This window comes from Aotus nancymaae, unplaced genomic scaffold (genome assembly GCF_030222135.1).
Source record: "Aotus nancymaae isolate 86718 unplaced genomic scaffold, 86718_ANA_hifiasm-v0.15.2.pri h1tg000003l, whole genome shotgun sequence".
Taxonomy (NCBI): domain Eukaryota; kingdom Metazoa; phylum Chordata; class Mammalia; order Primates; family Aotidae; genus Aotus; species Aotus nancymaae.
This window is the reverse complement of record NW_026988414.1, coordinates 36,471,147-36,492,729: the sequence shown is the minus strand read 5'-3', so window position 1 is coordinate 36,492,729 and position 21,583 is coordinate 36,471,147. Positions and strand designations below refer to the sequence as shown.

Here is a 21,583-nt window from a genome sequence, read left to right as displayed (position 1 = left end):
GAGAAACATCTGATGGAGATTTTTATTTAATTAATTTATTTTTTGAGATGGAGTCTTGCTCTGTTACCCAGGCTGGGGTGCAGTGGCACAATCTCAGCTCACTGCAGCCTCTGCCTCCCAGGTTCAAGCAATGCTCCTGCCTCAGCCTCCTGAGTAGCTGGGATTAATGGCGCACACCACCACACCCGGCTAAGTTTTGTATTTTTAGTAGAGACGGGGTTTCACCATGTTGTCCAGGCTGGTCTTGAACTCCTGACATCAGGTGATCCACCCACCTCGGCCTCCCAAAGTGCTAGGATTACAGGTGAGCCACAGTGCCCAGCCCACTACAGTTTTATTTGTAAAATCTGGAAAGCAATAAATAGTATAGTGGAAAGAGTGCTACCAGAAAGTGGTCACCATCCAGATCCCAAGAGAGGGTTCTCAGACCTCACACAAGAAAGAATTCAGGGTGAGTCCATACGGTAATGTTTAAACAGGCAGTTAAATGAAACGCCTTTTGGAAGGAACACTTTATTCGGGTGAATCTGTTTCAGTTTTGCTTTTAAAGTGCAAATGGGGTATCGTTTTTGCTTCTAAGGTGTGTGGCCCTTCTGGATTTTCAACGAAAAGCCCGAGGTGTTTATGAAGCCCCTCTAACTTGGTAGGACTCAAACTGTAAACTATCTCCCCAGAAGTGGACAGCACATGAAATATCTACTCAGTTTCTTCAGCCTCCAGCTGTTTCTTCTACCAGAATTTTTGGAGTCTCATGCATGTGCAGTTTAGTGGTCAATCAAGAATCTAAGAGGAGTTTACATACAAGTTTTTGGGTTTTTTGTATTGTTTTGTTTTTGAGACAGGGTCTCACTCTGTTGCACAGGCTGGAGTCCAGTGGCAAACTCTCAGCTCACTGTAATCTCTGCCTCATCGGTTCGATTCTTGTGCCTCAGCCTTCCAAGTAGCTGGGATTACAGGCACGCACCACCAGGCCCAGCTTATTTTGTAATTTTAGTAGAGACAAGGTTTCGCCATGTTGGCCAGGCTGGTCTCAAACTCCTGATCTCAGGAGGAGTGGCTGGGTCTATAGGCACGTAGTCCTCCTGGCCTCATGTGATCCACCCACCTTGGCCTCCCAAAGTGTTGGGATTACAGCCATGAGCCACCGTGCCCGATCTACTTTATGTATAGATTTTAGGGCTTCTCCTTAGTGGCTCCCTCAGTTCCAGAATTTTTCCCATCAATTTCCAGACACTACGGGCAGTCCAAGTTCCATTTTTTGGCATCTCACCCTAAACAACTGTGGCTTTTTACCTGAGTTCTACCCACCTTTCCCATGTGGACTGGGGGATACTCTCAGGGGAAAAGCTATTTAAACATGGATTGCACCAACTATAGTTCCTTCTTTTACGGATTGAATTTCTTTCCATTTCTGCCTGCTGTTGGTTGCTCTCCAGTGCCTTCAACTATTTTTTAAAATACTTTTCCAGAGTTGATAAAGGGTAGTCAAGTATAAGCTGCCCTGTCATTACTGGAAACTGAACTTCTTTTTCCTAAATATTTCATAATTTAAGTTGTATGTTCAGTTCAATTTCTCCTAATTTTTCTTCCAGTAATGAAAACACTTAAGATCATAAATTTATTTTTTATTATGGGTTTTCCTTTATTTTATTATCTCTTATTTTTATTATTTATCTGTGTATCATCTATCTCCTCCAACAGAATGTAAGTTCTGTGAAAGCAGAGACTTTGTTTTTGTCTTATTTGCCACTTGGCACAACAATGCTTGTTAAATGAACAAAGGAAAACATTTCACAGTTAAAAGTCTCTTACTTTTGTCTCCCAGTCATCCAATTCTTCTCCCCAGAAGCAACCAATTTCTTGTGTTAGAATGTACTTTAAACACGTATTTTCGAGCCGGGCGCGGTGGCTCACGCCTGTAATCCTAGCACTTTGGGAGGCTGAGGTGGGTGGATCACCTGAGGTCAGGAGTTCAACACTAGCCTGGCCAACGTAGTGAAACCCCATCTTTAAAAAAAAAAACAAAAAACAAACAAACAAAAAAACCATGCATTTTCATTAAGCACTAGTCAAATTTCCTATTTAACAATCTCATCAGATAAGTACTATTTTTCCACCCTTGATAACTGGTAGGCAGATAAGAAACCTACTACAATTTCCCTGAGTGCCTCTATTTTACTAGTCTTCCTGTAAAGGCTTTCTCACAGCAGTAAAAGAACTCACTCAGACTTTCATCTCAGGCTCTAGCTAAAATTTCTCTTCTATCGAAAGGATGTTCCTAAATAGTCAGAATTCATTTCATATTTAAAACAAAATCTATGGATCCCTGAGCTATCCATTAAGTTTCTTCTCTGCTCTTTAAGTATTTTCTAATAGCAAATACCTAACTTGTTTTTAAAGAATAGTCTGAAAAGGACAATTTTATTTTAACACAAGGTTCTTTCACATACTTGTATTTGTGACTCTTTGGAGACTGCATTAATGCATTCATGCCACAAGGGTGCACTAGATGCCTTTTTATTACATATAGCAAGATGTATGTAATACCTCTTGTTCTCTCAAAGATTATCCAACATTCACTTTTTTTTTTTGAGACAGAATCTCACTCTTGTTGCCCAGGCTGGAGTGCAATGGTGTGATATCGGCTCATTATAAACTCTGCCTCCAGGGTTCAAGCTAGTCTCCTGCCTCAGCCTCCTGAGTAGCTAGGACTACAGGCATGCACCACCCCACCTGGCTAATTTTTTTTATTTTTAGTAGAGGCAGGGTTTCACCATGTTGGCCAAGCTGGTCTTGAATTTCTGATCTCAGGTGATCTGTCTGCCTTGGCCTCCCAGAGTGCTGGATTACAGGTATGCACCACTGTGCCTGACCCAACCTTCACTTTTTAAATGTACCCTGTGATTAATAACAAACCTAATGTCACCAAAATAAATGCCAATGGTCACAGTAGTGTAACTCTCTCCTTTACCTTGTAGGTTAATTAGATTTTTAAAATCTTGTTCCATATCTACTACTTTATATGCTGTTGGCCTATAAACCAGTTTTATAGAATTGCCATTAGAGCTCACAAAACAGATTACATGGAATCAACATTATTATACTCATACAATATGTATTTATAAGTGACATTTCTCTAAATGTAACAACTGGTAACAAATATTAATATTATTTATAGCTACCATTTATCAGTCATCTACTAAGCAGCATCATTGTGATGGATGCTCTATACCACGATCTCTGTTCCTCACAATAATTTACAATATGTTTTCACTACATTTTATAATGAGGAAACTGAGGCTTAGAGATGCTATGTGACTTCTCTAAGGCCACATAAAAACTAAGCAGCAGAACTGGAATTTGAAGCTGGGCCCATACGGCTACAAAACTCAAGCTCCCTCTAGCACACCATTGCAATGAAGAATAAGAAAATGCTTTCATCTTACCCATAGTCATCTATCAGGTGAGAGCCAAGTACCACAACATCAAGTTCAAAGAACTCAGGTTCAGTTTTAATGCCAAACATGATTGGGGCAAGTTTAGAATAATCTGCACGGTTACAAGTAGCAACACAAACTCGCAGCTTTCGGTTATTTCCATTCTTCTCCATGATTTGTTTGTTTCGTTTTGAGAGGTTCTTAAAATAGAGTTCCTGAAATTGAAAAAATAAAAACTTTATAATCAGAATAATAACTCCCAGATGTAACTAAACTTTAAACTTCTCTAAATCAAAAATAGAAATTTTCAGTTTTAAGTCTTTACTAGTTAGTATAGTGATTCTTAATCTTTTTACAAAATACTGTGATTAGTGCTGGGAAGGAGAAAGATGAGTAAGTTAAAAACCTGACCTTCAAGCCCTCATCAGTACCTACACACCAGTGCCCACAAAACTGACAACTCCAATGCCTATCAGATATCTCCTGCTGTGTGTCCTATAACCACCTTCAAGTCAGTGTCCCAAACTGAACTCATTTTCTTTTCCAAACCCGTTCCTCCTCAATTATTCTCTGAGTTACGCAATTTCATTCATCCAAATGCCTTGAAATCCTTGTCTCTTCTGTTTCTCACCCCATTATCTCCAAAACGCTGTCAATTCTACCTGATAAATATCTTTCAAATCTATCTCCTCCTCTTCATCCTTACAAGGACTTCCCCTAGTCCAGTCCCTCATTTTAGGTCTGGACGATAGTAACCGCTGTCAATGTGGTTTGCCTGCCTCCTACAAACTTTCTTTTCTATTTGTTTATTTATTTAGAGACAGAGTCTCACTCTATAGCCCAGGTTCGAGTGCAGTGGCACGATCTTGGCTCACTGCTACCCTCGCCTCCAGATTCAATTTTCCTGCCTCATACTCCTAAGTAGCTGGGATTATAGTCACCCACCACCATGCCCAGCTAATTTTTGTATTTTTAGTAGAGATGGGGTTTCGCCATGTTGGCCAGGCTGGTCTTGAACTCCTAGCCTTAACTGATCCACCTGCCTTGGCCTCCCAAAGTGCTGGGATAACAGGCATAAGCCACTGCACCTAGCCTCCTACAAACTTTCAAAGTGATCCTCCTTTCCCACCATCTCTTCCCTAAAATTACCCTTTACTCTGTGCCAAAGTGCCAGCCATACCAAACTGCCTCCAGTTCAACTAGTGACTCTCTGTGTATCTGTACCTTTATAGATGCCAAGTACTTTTTCCTAAAACTTCCTTTCCCCCTTGCCTGGTCTTCTACTCATCCTTTAAAACTCAAAGTGTCATCCTTTCTGGAAAAGCTTCACACAAACCTCAGATCCTCCTCCCCCACGTTTCTCAGTTGCTGCCTTGCTCTGAGCATTATGGCCTTCCCATTTGCAGATATACTATTGCTAAGCTTCTCTGCTCGCTCATCCCTCCCTGCCATGCTATACCCTCCATTCAAAAAGGAAAAATCAGGGGCAAGGAATAAGAGATTTGTTCTTTGGAATTTTTTTTCTTTTCTGAGACAGTCTTGCTCTGTCACCAGGTGCCATGTTGCCAGGTGCTAGGCTGGAGTGCAGTAGCGCAATCTCGGCTCACTGCAACCTTTGCCTCCCGGGTTCAAGCAATTCTCCTGCCTCAGCCTCCTGAGTAGCTGGGACTACAGACTCGCGCCACCATGCCCAGTTAATTTTTATATTTTAGCAGAGACGGGGTTTCACTATATTGGCCAGGATGGTCTTGATCTCTTGATCTCGTGATCCACCCACCTCAGCCTCCCAAAGTACTGAGATTACAGGCTTGAGCCACCGTGCCCGGCCCTGGAATATTTTTAAAATTTTTTTTACATTTTTGGAGATGGGGTCTTGCTGTGTCACACAAGCTACAGTGCAGTAGCTATTCACAAGCACGATCATAGCTCACTGCAGCCTGGAACTCCTGGGCTTAAGCAATCCTCCCACCTCAGCCTCCTAAGTAGCTGGAACTACAGGCATACACCACTGTACCAGGCTTGGAACATGTTAAACTCCGCTAAATCAACATAAAATTTCACCTCATGGACTCTGATCTCCATGTTCATGTTTCAGTAAGTGTATCAATATTTAGAATTTGTAATCAGGAATCTGGAGATGCTTCAGTAAGGATTCCAATACAAGGGGTGCCATCCTTTAGATGAGAGTAAACTCTGAAATTCACTGGAAATTCCATCAGCAGCCCTCCGCTGTTGGTACCTCATCTCTCTTAGGCTAAAATTCTGTGACCACGCAAACTCACTCATCATTAGGCCCACTCTGAATTTATAATCCCCAGTAAAAACTAATTTCACCAAATGGCAGACTGCTTACAATATAATGAAACAGGCATTCCACCAAGAGAGTTGTATTCAGAACACCTAAGCACTATGCAATCTTTTTTTTTTTTTTTTTTTTTTTGAGACAGAGTCTTGCTCTGTCACCCAGGCTGGAGTGCCTCCTGGGTTCAAGGAATTATACTGCCTGGCCCTCCCAACTGGCTGAGACTACAGGCACACGCCACCATGCCTGGCTAATTTTTTGTATTTTTAGTAGAGTTGGGGTTTTACCATGTTGGCCAGGCTGGTCTCAAACTCCTGACCTCGTGATCTGCCTGCCTCGGCCTCCTAAAGTGCTAGGATTACAGGCATGAGCCACCGCACCCAGCTGCAGTGTCTAATCTTTAAAGAGACAAAAATACTCTTCCAAAAATGGTTATCCTAAGTGTTCTTGTATATAATCTTTCTTCCAGTGATCAAATTTGAGCTGAATAAATTGTTGGTAATATTTAATTTGCTGGGTGAGGCAAAACAAATCATTCATGGTTTGTCAATTTGTATTTATTTTACAAAGAACAGTAAATGTTCCATCTGGCAGTATTAAAATGCTTAATATTTACCAGGTTACTCAAAGGTTATCCTATCTAAACTGAGAGCAAGCTGACCACATAAATAAGCAGTGAAAATACAATGTTACCTAAAGTCAAAGCTTTTTTTTTTTTTTTTGAGACAGTCTCACTCTGTTGCCCAGGCTGGAGTGCAGTGGCGCAATGTCGGCTCACTGCAACCTCCACCTCCTGGGTTCCAGTAATTCTCCTGCCTCAGCCTCATGAGTAGCTGGGATTACAGGCCACCACACCTGGCTTATTTTTATATTTTTAGTAGAGACAGGGTTTCACAATGTTGATCAGGCTGGTTTTGAACTCCTGACCTAGTGTTCCACCTGCCTCGGCCTGCCAAAGTGCTGGGATTACAGGCATGACCACTGCGCCTGGACCAAGTCAATGCCTCTTTAAGGAAAGAAGTTAAATCTTAAGAAGAAAATTATGGTAAAATGCCTTTTTAAGGGGAGGTTTTAAAAAATAATTTTAATTAACTCAATTTTTTATTAGGTAGTATATTCACATGGTTTAAAATGGAAAAGTCACAAGGGGTTAAATAGCAAAAAGTCTTTTCATCTGTGTTCCCCAGCTAGCTAGTTCTTTTCCCTGGAAGCAAACAGTTACTGGTTTCTTATCTGTCCTTCCATAGATAAACTATGATAATATAAATAAATATGTGGTGCATGCCTATAATCCCAACACTCTGGGAGGCAGAGGCTAGTGGATCACGTGAGCTCAGGAATTTGAGAACAGCCTGGCCAACATGGTGAAACTCCATCTCTATTAAACATACAAAAAAAATTAGCCAGGTGTTGTGGCACATGCCTAGAGTCCCAGCTACTTGGGAGGCTGAGGCAGGAGAATCACTTGAACACATGAGGTGAAGCTTGCAGTAAGCCAAGATCTTGCCACTGCACTCCAGCCTGGGCGACAGAATTAGTCTCTATCTGAATACACACACACACACACACACACACACACACACGATGTGTATATATGTATATATTGTGTATATATGTATATATACACACATATACACACACATACACAATGTATATTATACAATTGGTAACATATTCTACAAACTGTTGTTACAAATCTTACTTTTTTTTTTTTTTTAGACAGAGTCTCACTCTGTTGCCCAGGCTGGAGTATAGTGGCATGACCTTGGCTCACTGCAACTTCCACCTCCTGGGTTCAAGAAATTCTCGTGCCTCAGCCTCCCAAGTTGCTGGGATTACAGGTACCTGCCACCAAGCCCAGCTAATTTGTTTGTATCTTTAGTAGAGATGGGGTTTCACCATGTTGGCCAGGCCAGTCTCAAACTCCTGACCTCACGTGATCCACCCACCTTGGCCTCCCAAAGTGCTGGGATTACAGGCATGAGCCACCACACCCAGCCGCAAATCTTACTTTTTAAAATGCTTTTAATTATGACTCAATTAAATGGTAGAACAGGAACATTTAAAGATATTAGAAATACCACATCTTTTAAATGCAAAGTTTTGGAAATTGCTGGCCAAATATACAACTTGTCAAATATACAAATTGTTATAAGACCCCTAAAATTTAGCAAAAACACTCAATTTTGGCCAGGCACAGTGGTTCATGCCTGTAATCCCAGCGCTTTGGGAGGCTGAGGCGGGCAGATCACCTGAGAGTTGGAGACCAGCCTGGCCAACATGGTGAAACCCCATCTCTGCTAAAAATACAAAACTTAGCCAGGTGTGGTGGCATGTGCCTGTAATCCCAGCTACTCAGTAGGCTGTGTCAGGAGAAATGCTTGAACATGCGAGGTGGAGGTTGCAGTGAGCCAAGATCAAGCCATTGCACTCCAGTGTAGGAGACAGAGCAAGACTCCATCTCAAAAGAAAATAGAAAAAATTAGCCGGCATGGTGGTGTGTGCCTGGAATCCCAGCTACTCAGGAGGCCGAGACACAAAAATCACTTGAACCCAGGAGGCAGATGTTGCAGTGAGCCAAGATTACCCCACTGCACTCCGGCCTAGGCAAATGAGTGAGACTCTGTCTCAAAAAAAAAAAATTAAAAATAAAAACAAGAAACCTGGCTGGACATGGTGGTTCATGCCTGTAATTGCAGCATTTTGGGAGGCTGAGGCAAGAAGGACTGCTTGAAGTCAGGAGTTAAGGACCAGTCTGGGCAACATAGTAAGACCCCTGTCTCTACAAAATTTTTTTGTAATTAGCCGAGTGTGGTTGTGCACACCTGTAGTCCTAGTTACTAGGGAGGCTGAGGCAGGAGGATCACTTGACCCCAGGAGTTTGAGGTTGCAATGAGTTATGATCACTTCATGCCACCACACTTCAGACTGAGTGATGGAGCAAGACCCTATCTTATTAAAATTTAAATCCAGCCCGTGGCAAGTAAATTTCGTTTTGTCAGGAGGCAGTCACTTTTCATCAATACTTTGATGGACAGTCATGAGTTGAGAGATGGAAAAAGCAGTCAAGAATTGGGTTTCTCGGATTGCCAGTGAGTTCAAGATGAAGCCAAACTTGTCTATAAACATGGTTTTAGGTAACTTTGTTCTATTTTTCAGTTTACTCATATGGCCAGTTTGCTCTCAGTTTAGGTAGAATAACCTTTGAGTAACCTGGTAAGTACTAAGCATTTTAGTACTGCCAGATGGAGCATTTACTGTTCTTCGTAAAATAAATACAAATTAACAAACCATGAATGATTTGTTTTGCTTCACAGTATTTTTTTTTTCTTAAGATGAAGTCTCACTCTATCACTCAGGCTACAGGGCAGTGGGCGGGATCTCAGCTCATTGTAACCTTCACCTCCCAGGTTCAAGCGATTCTCCTGCCTCAGCCTCCCAAATAGCTGGGATTACAAACACACGCCACCATGCCCGGCTAATTTTTTATTTTTTTAGTAGAGACGGGGTTTCACCATGTTGGCCAGGCTGTTCTCAAACTCCTGACCTCAAGTGATCTGCCTTGGCCTTGCCTCACAAAAATTAAAAATTAAAATTAAAAGTCACAAGAGGCTAAATAGCAAAAAGTATTCTCATATGTGTTCCCCAGATACATTAATTCTTTTCCCTGGAAGGAACTATAATACAAATTGGAAAAGAATCACTGCATTTCAGCCTGGGTGACAGAGTAAGACCCTATCTTAAAAAATTAAAATTCAAATAAAAAAATAAAAACAGAAATCTTTTAAATGAACATTATGAGGTAGGTGCATTATCAATAATCCCCTCAAGCCCAGAGCTCAGAAAGTCAGAAGGTGGGACTGAATATTTGCATCCATTTCACTCTTCAATTCTATAATTGTAACCTGAGCCACCAAAAGAAAGACAGAAAAACAGATAATAGGAGACAGATGGATGGATGATAGATGATAGACAGATGGATCATAGTTTTCAGACAAGTTTGCCTTCATCTTGAACTCACTGGCAATCTCTAAGAAACCCAATTCTTGTTTTTTTTGTTTTTTGTTTTTGAGACAGGCTCTCACTCTGTAGCCCAAGCTGGAGTGCAGTGACACAATCTTGGCTCACTGCAACCTCCACCTGCTGGGTTCAAGCGATTCTCCTGCCTCAGCCTCCCAGGTTGCTGGGATTACAGGCATGTGCCACCATGCCCGGCTAATTTTTTGTATTTTTAATAGAGGCAGGATTTCACCATGTTGGCTGGGCTGGTCTCGATCTCCTGACCTCAGGTGATCCGCCACCTGGCCTCCCAAAGTGCTGGGATTACAGGCATGAGCCACTGTGCCTGGTCAGAGAAACCCAATTCTTTTTTTTGTTGTTGAGATGGAGTCTCCCTCTGCCGCCCAGGCTGGAGCACAGTGATGCGATCTTGGCTCACTGCAACCTCCACCTCCCAGATTCAAGCAATTCTCCTGCCTCAGCTTACTGAGTAGCTGGGATCACAGGTGCCCACCACCATGCCTGGCTAATTTTTGTCTTTTTAGTAGAGACGGGGTTTCACCGAGTTGGCCAGGCTGGTCTCGAACTCCTGACCTCAGGTGATCCACCTGCCTCAGCCGCCCAGTGCTGGAATTACAGGCGTGAGCCACTGCGCCCAGCAGAAACACAATTCTTAAAGGCTACTTTCTGCATTCTCTCAACTCAAGATTGTCCATTATAAATGCTGACAAAAGGTGATTAACACTTTCCAGAAAAATAATGTCCCACTCAACTATGGAAAGAGTTCTTTGTGAATGTAATTTTTTTAAGGCAATCAACTGAAAATGATGAATACTTGGTTCAAGCAGTCACTGAACAGAGGAAACAACAGTAAACATTTGCTGAGCGCTTCTGAAGTGCCAAACATTGTGCTAATAGCTTTACACGTATTAACTCATTTCATCCTCACAGCCCTCGTATTAGCCCCACTTTACAGACAGGAGGCACAGAGAAAATAATTTACTTGCCCCAAATCAATGTACAATAGCTCATCATTAGCCAGGCTCAGTGGCTGACGCCTGTAACCCCAGCACTTTGGGAAGCCGAGGCAGGTGGATCACTTGAGGTCAGTTCAAGACCAGCCTGACCACAACCCCGTCCTACTAAAAATACAAAAATTAGCTGAGCGTGGTGGCGGGCACCTGTAATCCCAGCTACTTGGGAGGATGAGGCAGGAGAATCACTTGAACCCGAGAGGTAGAGGTTGCAGTGGGCCCAGGTAGCACCACTGCACTCCATCCTGGGGGACACAGCAGACTCCAACTAAAAAAAAAAAAGTTCATCATTGAGAGAACCGAAAATTAAACCCTTGTCTGAATGACTTAAGCGCTGACGATACTGTCCCACATCCAGTGTTTGCCTTGTGTCTGTTCATTCCATAAACATCCATTAAGTACAAATCTTCCTTGAAAACATGATAAATCGCCCTTCCTTCAGTGCAATGAGGATGAGACCAACAGAAATGAAAAGAGCTATATAAATCAGTCTGAAAGTCAGGGCCCCATTCCGAAGCCATAATTCGGTTTGGCTTCTCCTGCGGCGCTCCTACAGTTGGGTTAACCAGTTACCTATACTGCGAAATTGTACCCCACCCCTCCTACCAGAGGCGTAAAAAAAAAAAAATACGTTCTTGTGTTCTAACAATTTTACAAGCATGCTTGTAAAACTGGGGACAGCGGAAGGTGTGGCGACATTAACGCTTCTCAAATATACAAGGAAGCCCAGACCCAGAATGTAGACTCAGAGGAAGGCGGAGACCTTTTAGCCCAGCCCTTTCCGCGCTAGGACAGCTGGCCTTTTAGGCAGCTCTCCACCCTCTCTCGTCCGGCTCCTAACGGGACACTCAGCATCTCCCCTGGCTGGACAGCACTGTCCCAGGGACAAGGCACGCTGGGCCTCCCTCTACATCCCCTCCCCTGCTCATCGGGGCCCACCCTGAGTCACACGGCGGAGCCCTGAATTGAGCCAAAGAGGGACCCTATGGTGCAGGCCTGCAGGACACTGGGCGAGACCCGGATCCAGTGGGGGCCTGGGGGTGCGGTGGTGGAAAGCGGCCAGGGAGCGGAGGCCTGGGGCAGGAGGCCGGGGGAGGCAGCCCTGAGGTTGAGCAGGATGCTCTCTCCGAGACCCCGCCGCCGCGCGGCTCTCACCAGACGCTGTCAGAGGCTCCCTCCTGCGCCGCCACCGCGCTCCTCCGGCAAGAGCCGAACCAAGTGCCACGAAGCCGGCAGAGAGTGAGCCCGCCCCTCGGTTTCCGCGCTCTGGAGCGCGGGTTGATGACTCGTCACTCGACCCTGACCCCCACTTCTCGCTCGCCCTGCCACGCCCAGCCGGAGCGCCGAATCCGGGAGCGCGTCCTGACGCCATCCTAGAGGCTCCCGTGATTGGCTGCCTCCGTCCCCGCCGCGTCCCGCCCCCTTCCCGGAGCCTTTTGGAAGCGCAGGCTGGGTGCAGACCTGCGAAGCACCTTCCGCGGTCTCCGCCGCGCTGTTCTGCAGCAGGACTGTCCTGCCAGTCTGTGCTCCCGCCCCCAAGCGTCCTTCTCCGTTGGCGACATACGCACTGAATCCCGAGTCTTCCTATAGGGTAGTTGTTTTGGTCTTGCACCCGAGGAGGGATTTCTTGCGCCTCTCGTTCCCTTAGTTATTTCATAGACCAGGACCGAAACAATATTGTCCTGTAGCGCGGCCAACCCACACGTTGTCCCTGACGTTAAGCCTTGCCGTGACTGCTGGAAGACACTGGTGGATTGTGAATTGATGACCAAGGCATGGCGGAGCCTGGGCAACATAGGGAGACCCTTCTCTCAAAAACAACGACCCAAAGTCTTACTCTTCTTCAGGAGCTGCGCAAGCCCTTTATCACCACGTTTACCCTTTACCGCCATGTTTCTCCCTGGACGTCCCTAGGCCTTGGGACTGGTTGGGGGTTCCCTGTAGTGGAGGCCGCCCCTGAACTGATTATAAACATCATCTGCTGCCTCCCTCTCTCATTTAAAAAGACCCCCGTGATTACATTGGGTCCACTTATTAGTCCAGGATAATTTTCCCTTCTCAAAGTCCTTGTCACATCTGCAATGTCCCTCTTGCCAAGTAAGGAAACGTATTCACAGGTTCCAGGGATTAAGATATGGATATCAATTAGACAGGCGTGGTGGCGCCTGCCTGCAGGCCCAGCTACTCAAGAGGCTGAGGTAGGAGAATCACTGAAACCTGGGACACAGAGGTTGCAGTGAGCTGAGGTCATGCCACTGCATTCCAGCCTGGCGAAAGAGTAAGACTCTGTCTCAAAAAAAAGAAGAAGAAAAAAAAAAAAGATGTGGATATCTAGGCCGGGCATGGTGGGCGGATCACAAGGTTAGGAGTTCGAGACCAGCCTAGCCAACATGGTGGCACCCTGTCTCTACTAAAAGTACAAAATTAGCCAGGTATGGTGGCACACGCCTGTAGTCCCAGCTACTTGGGAGGCTGAGGCAGGAGAATAGCTGGAACCCGGAAGGCAGAGTTTGCAGTGAGCCGAGATCATGCCACTGCATTCCAGCCTGGGCGACAGAATGAGACTCTGTCTCAGAAAAAAAAAGATTGGGGAGCTATCTATTCTGCCTACCACAAGAGATATTGAAAGTCACTTGAAGTCGAGATGGGTATGTTGCTTTTAAAGTTATATACGGTACCTCCAAATATGCAGAGTAGACGTTAATTCTTTCTTCTTGGAAGGTAAGAAAAATTAACTTCAAAAACAGTGCTTAATGTTCAGTCTTTAAAATCTAGGTATTGATTACATAGGTGTGTTTAGTTTGTGAAAACTCATAAACGTAATATATATGTACTTTTTATTATGTTGTACTGTAATATGTTTTTTAAATGTTTAATATAGCTAGAAAAGTTAACTATAAATATAAATACTTTTAACAGCAGGTAATACATTTTGAGAATTGTACGCACTTTCTAAGCCATTTGTAAGTTTTGTGTTTGACCAATATTGAGAATTTTGTATTTCCATATATGGTCAGGTAGTTCTGTGTTCACGGAATCATTTAACGTTAAATGAAGTAATCTTTTTAGAATTTTCTTGTATACTTTCTTGAGATCAAACTGTAGCAAGTACCCTTAAGAGGCATTTTCTTTTGGCTTTTTGAGATCACTTTCTATGGGTAAATAATATTACATTTCAGGATTTCTGTTACTTCACTGTTTAACATTGTGAATTGGCATACCAAAAATCTTCACTAGTTAAGTTTGGTTTGTATGATTTGGTTTCATTTGACTTTAGTCTGAGAACTCTACAAGTTGCAAAAAAATTACTTATGGCTTTGTAGTATAATAAAATCAGATTTTTCTAGAGGTTACTCCATAAGCATAAATATAACTTCAAGCATTCAGGGAACAATTAGGCTATGACTCTTAAGGACCTTAAGAGATCCTCTAATCTAACCCTCTCATCAGAGGGGGAGACCTACATACAGCATTCCTGACCGATGCTCATCTGGCCACTTTGGGAACATTTCTTGTAACAGACTTGTCTTATTTTATTTGGTGATTTAATGATTATAAAGTACTTTGCCTCTCTGTAAATTCTACCCATGTATTAGTAGCCTAAACATTTCTAAACTAAAATAGCCTAAATTATTCTAAACATTGTATCTATATTCACTCAGTACTCATAACAACGTTAAGATGTAAATTCTGTATAAACCCCCTACTTTACAGATAAAAAGACCAAAACACAGAAGTCAAAGTTGCCTAAGGTTCCACAGCTGTTAAACAGAAGAGCTCAGCCCTTGATCCCACTTGCTTAGCTACTACTGCCCAGTATTTCCTCTTTATACTAACTAGGGCCTTGCACTTTATGACAGAAACCTATCTCAAGGTTCATCTCAGTCATCACTTTTTTCTTTTCTTTTCTTTTCTTTTTTTTTTTTTTTGAGACAGAATCTCACTCTGTTGCCCAGGCTACAGTGCAGTGGCATGATCTCAGCTCACTGCAACCTCTGCCTCCCAGGTTCAAGCAATTCTCCTGCCTCAGCCTCCTGAGTAGCTGGGATTACAGGCACTTGCCACCACGCCTGGCTAATTTTTGTATTTTTAGTAGAGACGGGGTTTTACCATGTTGGCCAGGCTGGTCTCGAACTCTTGACTTCAAGTGATCTGCCTGTCTTGGCCTCCCGAAGTGCTGGATTACAGGCATGAGCCACTGCGCCTAGCCTATAGTATCACTTTTTGGCTAAGTGTTTCCATTAGTTAAGGGTTCACATAACTTTTCTATTATCCAGCCCATATCTCTCTGAATGGCTCACATCAAGGTCTTAAGAGATTTTAAAAGATATCTTCTTTAAAATCAAGGTATAATCTCTATGGCATTCTCCTGATGTATTAGTTTAGTAAGGTTTTCAAAAAAGAAAAGGACATCATTTGGCACAAATTTTTCTTAAGGTTTTTATTGAAATGTCAATAAATACCTAAGTGGTGTAGTTGAATTTTGAATTTTCATAAAGCAAAACCCGCCACTAAATTAAAGAGAGAAAACATCACCTGTGCCCATGGGCTGCCTCCTCAAAAGCTGCCTATTCATTACCCATTAAAAAACGTGGCACCAATCCTGTGGCTAGCTAATAGCGACAATGGTAATTAGTTAATGTGCATGTTAAAGTCACTCTCTGAAGCATTTGCACTGGGGAACAGAGAGAAGATTGGCCAGTTGGAAGTGAGAGGAAAATGGGGCACCTGAAAAACATAGTCACAGATATGCTGAGGGAGGTAGTGCAGGCAGGCCATAGGGAGAGAATCCAGGCCCTGACGCAACTGGAATCCTGAACACCCTTCTGATTTTAATCTACATGTATTCTCAGGTCCTTTTTGTTTATTATTTATTTATTTTATTATTAGTAGTATTTTTTTGGGAGACAGAGTCTCACTCTGTCACCCAGGCTGGCATGCAGTGGCGCTGTCTTGGCTCACTGCAACCTCCACCTCCCAGGTTTGAGTAATTCTTGTGCCTCAACCTCTCAAGTAATTGGGACTACAGGCATGCACCATCATGTCTGACTAGTTTTTTTTTTTTGTATTTTTCATAGAGGTGGGGTTTCGCCATGTTGCCCAGGCTGGTCTCAAACTCCTGAGCTCAAGCAGTCTGCTTGCCTCAGCCTCGCAAAGTGCTAGGATTACAGGCTTGAGCCACTGTGTCTGGCCTAAATCTTCTTTTTAAAAAAGATGCCCTGTTCCTTGTATTGGAAGATACTAACAGTAAAACTGTGAGCCAGGGAGAATCTCCAACCTTATTTCGATCCGCACTTGCAACCGATTGATGGTGGCTGCCTGGAGAACTGTGTCAAAAATGACCCTGAGGCTAGGTTTACTGGAAAAGAGTATGTACTATGATGTCTGCCATGTTGTTTTCTAGGGAGGTGGAAGGGAGTAAGGATATTGCCATGCATTTCCCATCTCTGCCCTAAGCCAGTATCATGAAGAAATCAACAAGAGGTGGAATAAACTGAGCAATCCATCACCATATTAAGCTGGACATTCCTGTTTAATAAATATCTTGGCCGGGTGCGGTGGCTCATGCCTGTAATCCCAGCACTTTGGGAGGCCAAGGTGGGCAGATCATTTGAGGTCAGGAGTTCAAGACCAGCCTGGCCAACATGGTGAAACCTCATCTAGTAAAAATACAAAAAAAAAAAAAAATTAGCCAGGCATGGTAGCGTGCGCCTGTAGTTGCAGCTACTCAGGAAGCTAAGGCAAGAGAATCACTAGGGCATGGGAGGTGGAGGTTGCAGTGAGCCGAGGTTGCACCACTGTACTTAGTGAAGCAGATTTGGAGATGGGCTGGAGTAGGAGAGAAGATAATGAGCTTTAATTTTGGATATGTTGAATTTGTAGCACCTACAGGACATTTCCATGAGATTGAGGATCTGGAGGAAGGTATGCATTGGAGACACAGATTTGTGCTAGACATAATTCACTCTGCAAGCTTCTTTTTTTTTTGAGACAGAGTCTTGCTCTGTTATTCAGACTGGTGGACTGCAGTGGTGTGATCTCAGCTTACTGCAACCTCTGCCTCCCGGGTTCAAGTGATTCTTCCGCTTTAGCCTCCTGAGTGGCTGGAACTACAGGTACATACCACCATGCCCATTTTTGTATTTTTAGTAGAGATGGGGTTTTGACCAGGCTGTTGGCCAGGCTGGTCTCAAACTCCTGACCTCAGGTGATCCACCCACCTCAGCCTCCCAAAGTGCTGGGATTAGAGGCTTGAGCCACCGTGCCTGGCCACACTCCATAAACTTTATGTTCCTTTAAAGTCCAGAAGAACATACTTCCCACATAACTTTGATATTTTATTTCTTATCTGACTTCTTGGGAAGTGAGGTGAGTCAGAGAGTACTCACTCATCCCTGACTAGTAGAAAGTCAGAAAGTTTAATTGGCACAGCTATTCTAGAAGAACTGGAAATGTGTTAAAAACTAGTTTGCCTTTAACTTTGACTTTCTTATAAAAAGTTGGATCAACACAATTATGCTCTAAAATAACCTCTCATTAAAAGTTATGTGGGAAGCCGGGCGTGGTGGTTCACACCTATAATCTTATAGGTTTGAGAGGCTGAATTGAGTGAATCCCTTGAGCCCAGGAGTTCAAGACTAGCATGGGCAATATGGTGAAAACCCATCTCTACAAAAAATTAGCTGGGCATGGTAGCATGCATCAGTAGTCCCAGCTACTTGGGAGGCTGAGGTGGGAGGCTCACCTGAGCCTGGGAGGCTAAGGCCGCAGTGAGCCGTGATTGTGCCACTGCATCCCAGCCTGGGGGACAGAGTGAGACCCTATCTCAAAAACAAACAAACAAAGTTATGTGGGAAGTATGTTATCTGGACTTTAAAGGAACCAGCTAAACTTCACATGTTTTGAAATATACTCTTGACTCTTAGCCCAAAGCACCCAACTACATTTCTCACCCTACCTGTTTCACCAGATTTTTCTGCCCCTGACTCTGTTCTACTTTACTCTCAGCCAACTTGGAACTCTTTAATAGTATTTTTCATATAGTAGTTGTCTAAATCTTAGACAACAGAACGACTGTGAGACGTCATTAAATTTAATGGGGTGTAAAATTCTGCGGAAATCCAGGAACTTCAGTCTATTTTACTTTTTTTTTCGGTCTATTGTATTTTTATTTATTTGTTTATTTTTTTGTGACAGGGTCTCGCTTTGTCACCCAGGCTGGAGTGCAGTGGCAGGATCATGGCTCACTGCAGCCTCAACTTCTCAAGCTCAAGCAATCCTCTCACCTCAGCCTCCTGAGTAGCTACAGGCTTGTGCCACCATGTCTGGCTAATTTTTGTAATTTTTTTAGAGCTAAGGTCTCACTATGTTGTCCAGGCTGATCTTGAACTCCTGGCCTCAAGCAATCCACTTGCCTCAACCTACTGAGGAGTGCTGGGATTACAGGTGTGAGCCATTGTGCTGGGCTCTTACACTTTATGTTAAATATTTTGTGGTGCTTTCCTGGCCACATTCCCTCTTTTTCCAACTGCCCATGCATCTAGTCTTCTCTGACCTCTGCCGTCCTTCTCTTAACACCTTCTTTTTTACACTGTTGGTCACTGCCTTATTCTTGAGATATTTTACATCCTGGGTTTCCAAGACACCTGATTTCCTGCCTACTTCCAACTTCTCTGGCTTTTTTTTTTTTTTTCTGAGACAGCATCTTGTTCTGTCACCCAGGCTGGAGTGCAGTGGCGTGATCTTGGCTCACTGCAACTTCTGCCTCCTGGGTTCAAGCTATTCTCCTGCCTCAGCCTCTCGAGTGGCTGGGATTACAGGTGCCTGCCACCGCGCCTGGCTAATTTTTTGTATTTTTATGAGCGATGGCGTTTCACTGTGTTGGCCAGGTCTTGAACTCCTGGACCTCATGATCAGCCACCTCAGCCTCTCAAAGTGCTGGGATTACAGGCGTGAGCCACCGCTCCTGACCTTCTCTGGCTCTTATACTTCCTCAAACTCCTAAATAAAAGTATTTTCTAGAATTCTGTGGTTAGTCTTCCTTATATCTCATTTTAGTATATTTCCAGCATGACTTCAGCCACTTGCATGGCTTCACGGTAATTTAAAATTATTCCTAGATGTGAATTGCTAGCCCAGTCTTCTCAGTCCAAACCCAAATATTCAGTTGCTTATAGGACATCTTTATTTGGATGTGTTCTACAGGCACTTCAAATCCACTTGTCCAAAATTGAGCTTTCTTCTTCCTTATAAACCTGGGCTTTCTCTTCCGTTCTAATTTTCAGTGAATATTATTATCACCTACCTAGGAACTTAGGAGGCATTCTTGACCTCTCCACCTCCTTTCTCTCTCACATTCAGTGTGTCATGAAACCCGATCAGTTTTACATTTTAAAAGAGTATTTTCCTGGAAGAAAACGTGATGTGATTGAAGACAATAAAATGAGCATGAGAATAGCATACAGGGGAGACCAGCCTGACAAGAGAAAGGTTTTATTGAGGAATATTGGAAAATATAATTGAATTATTAAGTGGGAGGGAACCTTGGATGACCACTTAAAGGCCATATAGAGCATTTCAGAGTTTGTGTGGCCATAGAAACCACCAAAAACTAGGCAAATGAATGAAATGATAATTCCAGGCCACATTTTTGAAGTCGGTCATACAAAAAACTGGGTGGAGACATGAGTAGACCAACTATTACTTTCGTAACTAGAAACAACCATTTCTAAGCAGATTTTATTGATAACACAAGGAAAAAACTTACAATTTCCAGCTAGAAACTCAAAAAGTCTGACCTTGAATTTCAAGGTGTGCTAATAAAAAATAAAAATAATAAATTCCCATAGAAGAAGACAAATAGTATGCATTAGTGATACAGCTAGGAGTAAACTGTGTTGACAGTACTTGCAGGAATAATATCTGATTGAAAAGTTTTTATAAGTCCACATACAGTGGCTCACACCTGTAATCTCAGCACTTTGAAAGGCTAAACCAGGAGCATCACTTGAGCCCAGGAGTTTGAGATTAGCCTAGGCAGCATAGCAAGACCCTGTCTCTACAAAACATTTAAAAATTTGCCGGGTGTAGCTGTGTCTGTTGTCCTAGCTACTCGGGAGGCTGAGGCAGGAGGATCCCTTGAGTCCAGGAGTTCAAGGCTGCAGTGAGCTATGATTATGCCACTATAATCCAGTCTGGGTGACAGAGCAAGACTCTGTCTCTAAGCACACACACACACACACACACACACATACACACACACACGCATGTGTGTATTTGTATAAGCCATTCCTTAACTATAGATCTTTAAATTGAATATATATTTTAATCACACAATTGAACTGTGATGATTTCCTAAAATATTTAGATTTCCATATGCCTCAATGAAAAATTAGGTTTAATAAACTACATTATAGTATAGCACATTATAAGTCACATTTATATATTGATAAACATGGTAATTGCCTTTTTATTTGACTTAGATACTAAATAACTTGGAGTAAGTGCACCCACCCCAATCAGTCAATAGTTAAATAACTGAGGAAAAAGACGTACAAGTTAGGCAGCTCTACATATCATGTTTCAAAAGGGAAGGAAACAAAAGAGTTAAAACAAACATTGCATGTTTTGGAAGTAAACTTATTTATGAAACAAAGATCTCAAAAAGTAAAAGGAACCCCACTTTATCTGATGAAAGTGCCAGGAATCTGGAAAAAGGGCTCAATTTCAACTTTCAGTTTGGAAATGCAAGAAGACTGAATTTTAGCACAGTAACTGAGAAGCCAGTAGCAGCCACAGAATGACTAACCTGAGTTAGCAGTAAAAAAAGTCTTTAAAAATGATGGATTTGATAGATTTAAAGCCAAAGCTTTCCTCTTCCTCCTAATTTTTCTTTTCCACTCCTTTTTTTCTGATTGCAATTTCAATAATAAAGCTCTATTGAATTCGGAATTACTTACATGAGGTCCTTGAAAGCATGACTCCCTGTGCGGATAGCCATAGGTTTCCATCCTGAAGCTCTGTACCCTGGTGTGGTTTGAAATAATGAGCAGAGCAGCTGTTCTCTTGGTTTAGCTGCCACAGAGCAGTCATCAGTAGGCATCTGAATTCCAGACTTAATCTTAAGCCCCACCTCTCTGAAAAGGAAGAGAAAAAAATGTGTCTCTGAATTCTTCTCGTATTCCTGGACAGTAGCTTGAAAGTAGGCGGGCAGTCATCATCTGAGTGTTACTTCTCTGTTTTGGATTTCCCATTCCACCCAGTGATTTTACTTTCCACTAGAAAAAGTTTTCTTCTGAGTTTCTGAAGGTAGAAACAAATCTACAAGCAAAATCTCAAGTCTTTTTTCACACATACATATACTCAAAACTTTTTTTTTTTTTTGAGACAGTGTCCCGCTGTGTTGCCCAGGCTGGAGTCAGTGGTGTGATCTTGGCTCACGGCAACCTCTGCCTCACAGGTTCAAGTGATTCTCCTGCCTCAGCCTCCTGAGTAGCTGGGACTACAGGCGCCTACCACCACGCCTGGCTAATTTTTGTATTTTTAGTAGAGATGGGGTTTTACCATATTGGCCAGGCTGGTCTCCAACTCCTGACCTCGTGATCTACCCACCTCGGCCTCCAAAAGTGCTGGGATTACAGGCATGAGCCACTGCGCCTAGCCCTCAAAACATTTATTAACATGCAGCTTTGATCACAGAAGTAAAATAAAGGGATTAAATTAAAGGATTTTTAAAGGTTTCTTAATAGCATAGACCTCAAGATATTTAAAACTCTTAGTTTCATGATATGGAAGGAAAATCAACTTGTGGC

General features: G+C 42.9%; 1 protein-coding gene across 3 annotated transcripts in view; it reads right to left on the bottom strand.

Moving 5' to 3' along the window:
- Positions 1-20,931, bottom strand: part of GNE (glucosamine (UDP-N-acetyl)-2-epimerase/N-acetylmannosamine kinase) — a 47,872-nt gene extending 26,941 nt beyond the window's left edge. The window contains exons 1-2 of one of the 3 annotated variants that reach the window (XM_064380011.1): positions 20,732-20,931; positions 3,447-3,652 (exon numbers count right to left, since the gene is read on the bottom strand). In XM_064380011.1, coding sequence (XP_064236081.1) covers positions 3,447-3,652; positions 20,732-20,782 — 257 coding nt within the window. In that variant the 5' untranslated portion in view covers positions 20,783-20,931. Of the gene's footprint in view, positions 1-3,446; positions 3,653-11,927; positions 12,076-20,731 lie in introns of those variants that run through there. The other 2 variants (XM_012463364.3, XM_012463365.2) reach the window with 2 other exon arrangements.
- Between the last annotated feature and the right edge of the window lie 652 nt (positions 20,932-21,583).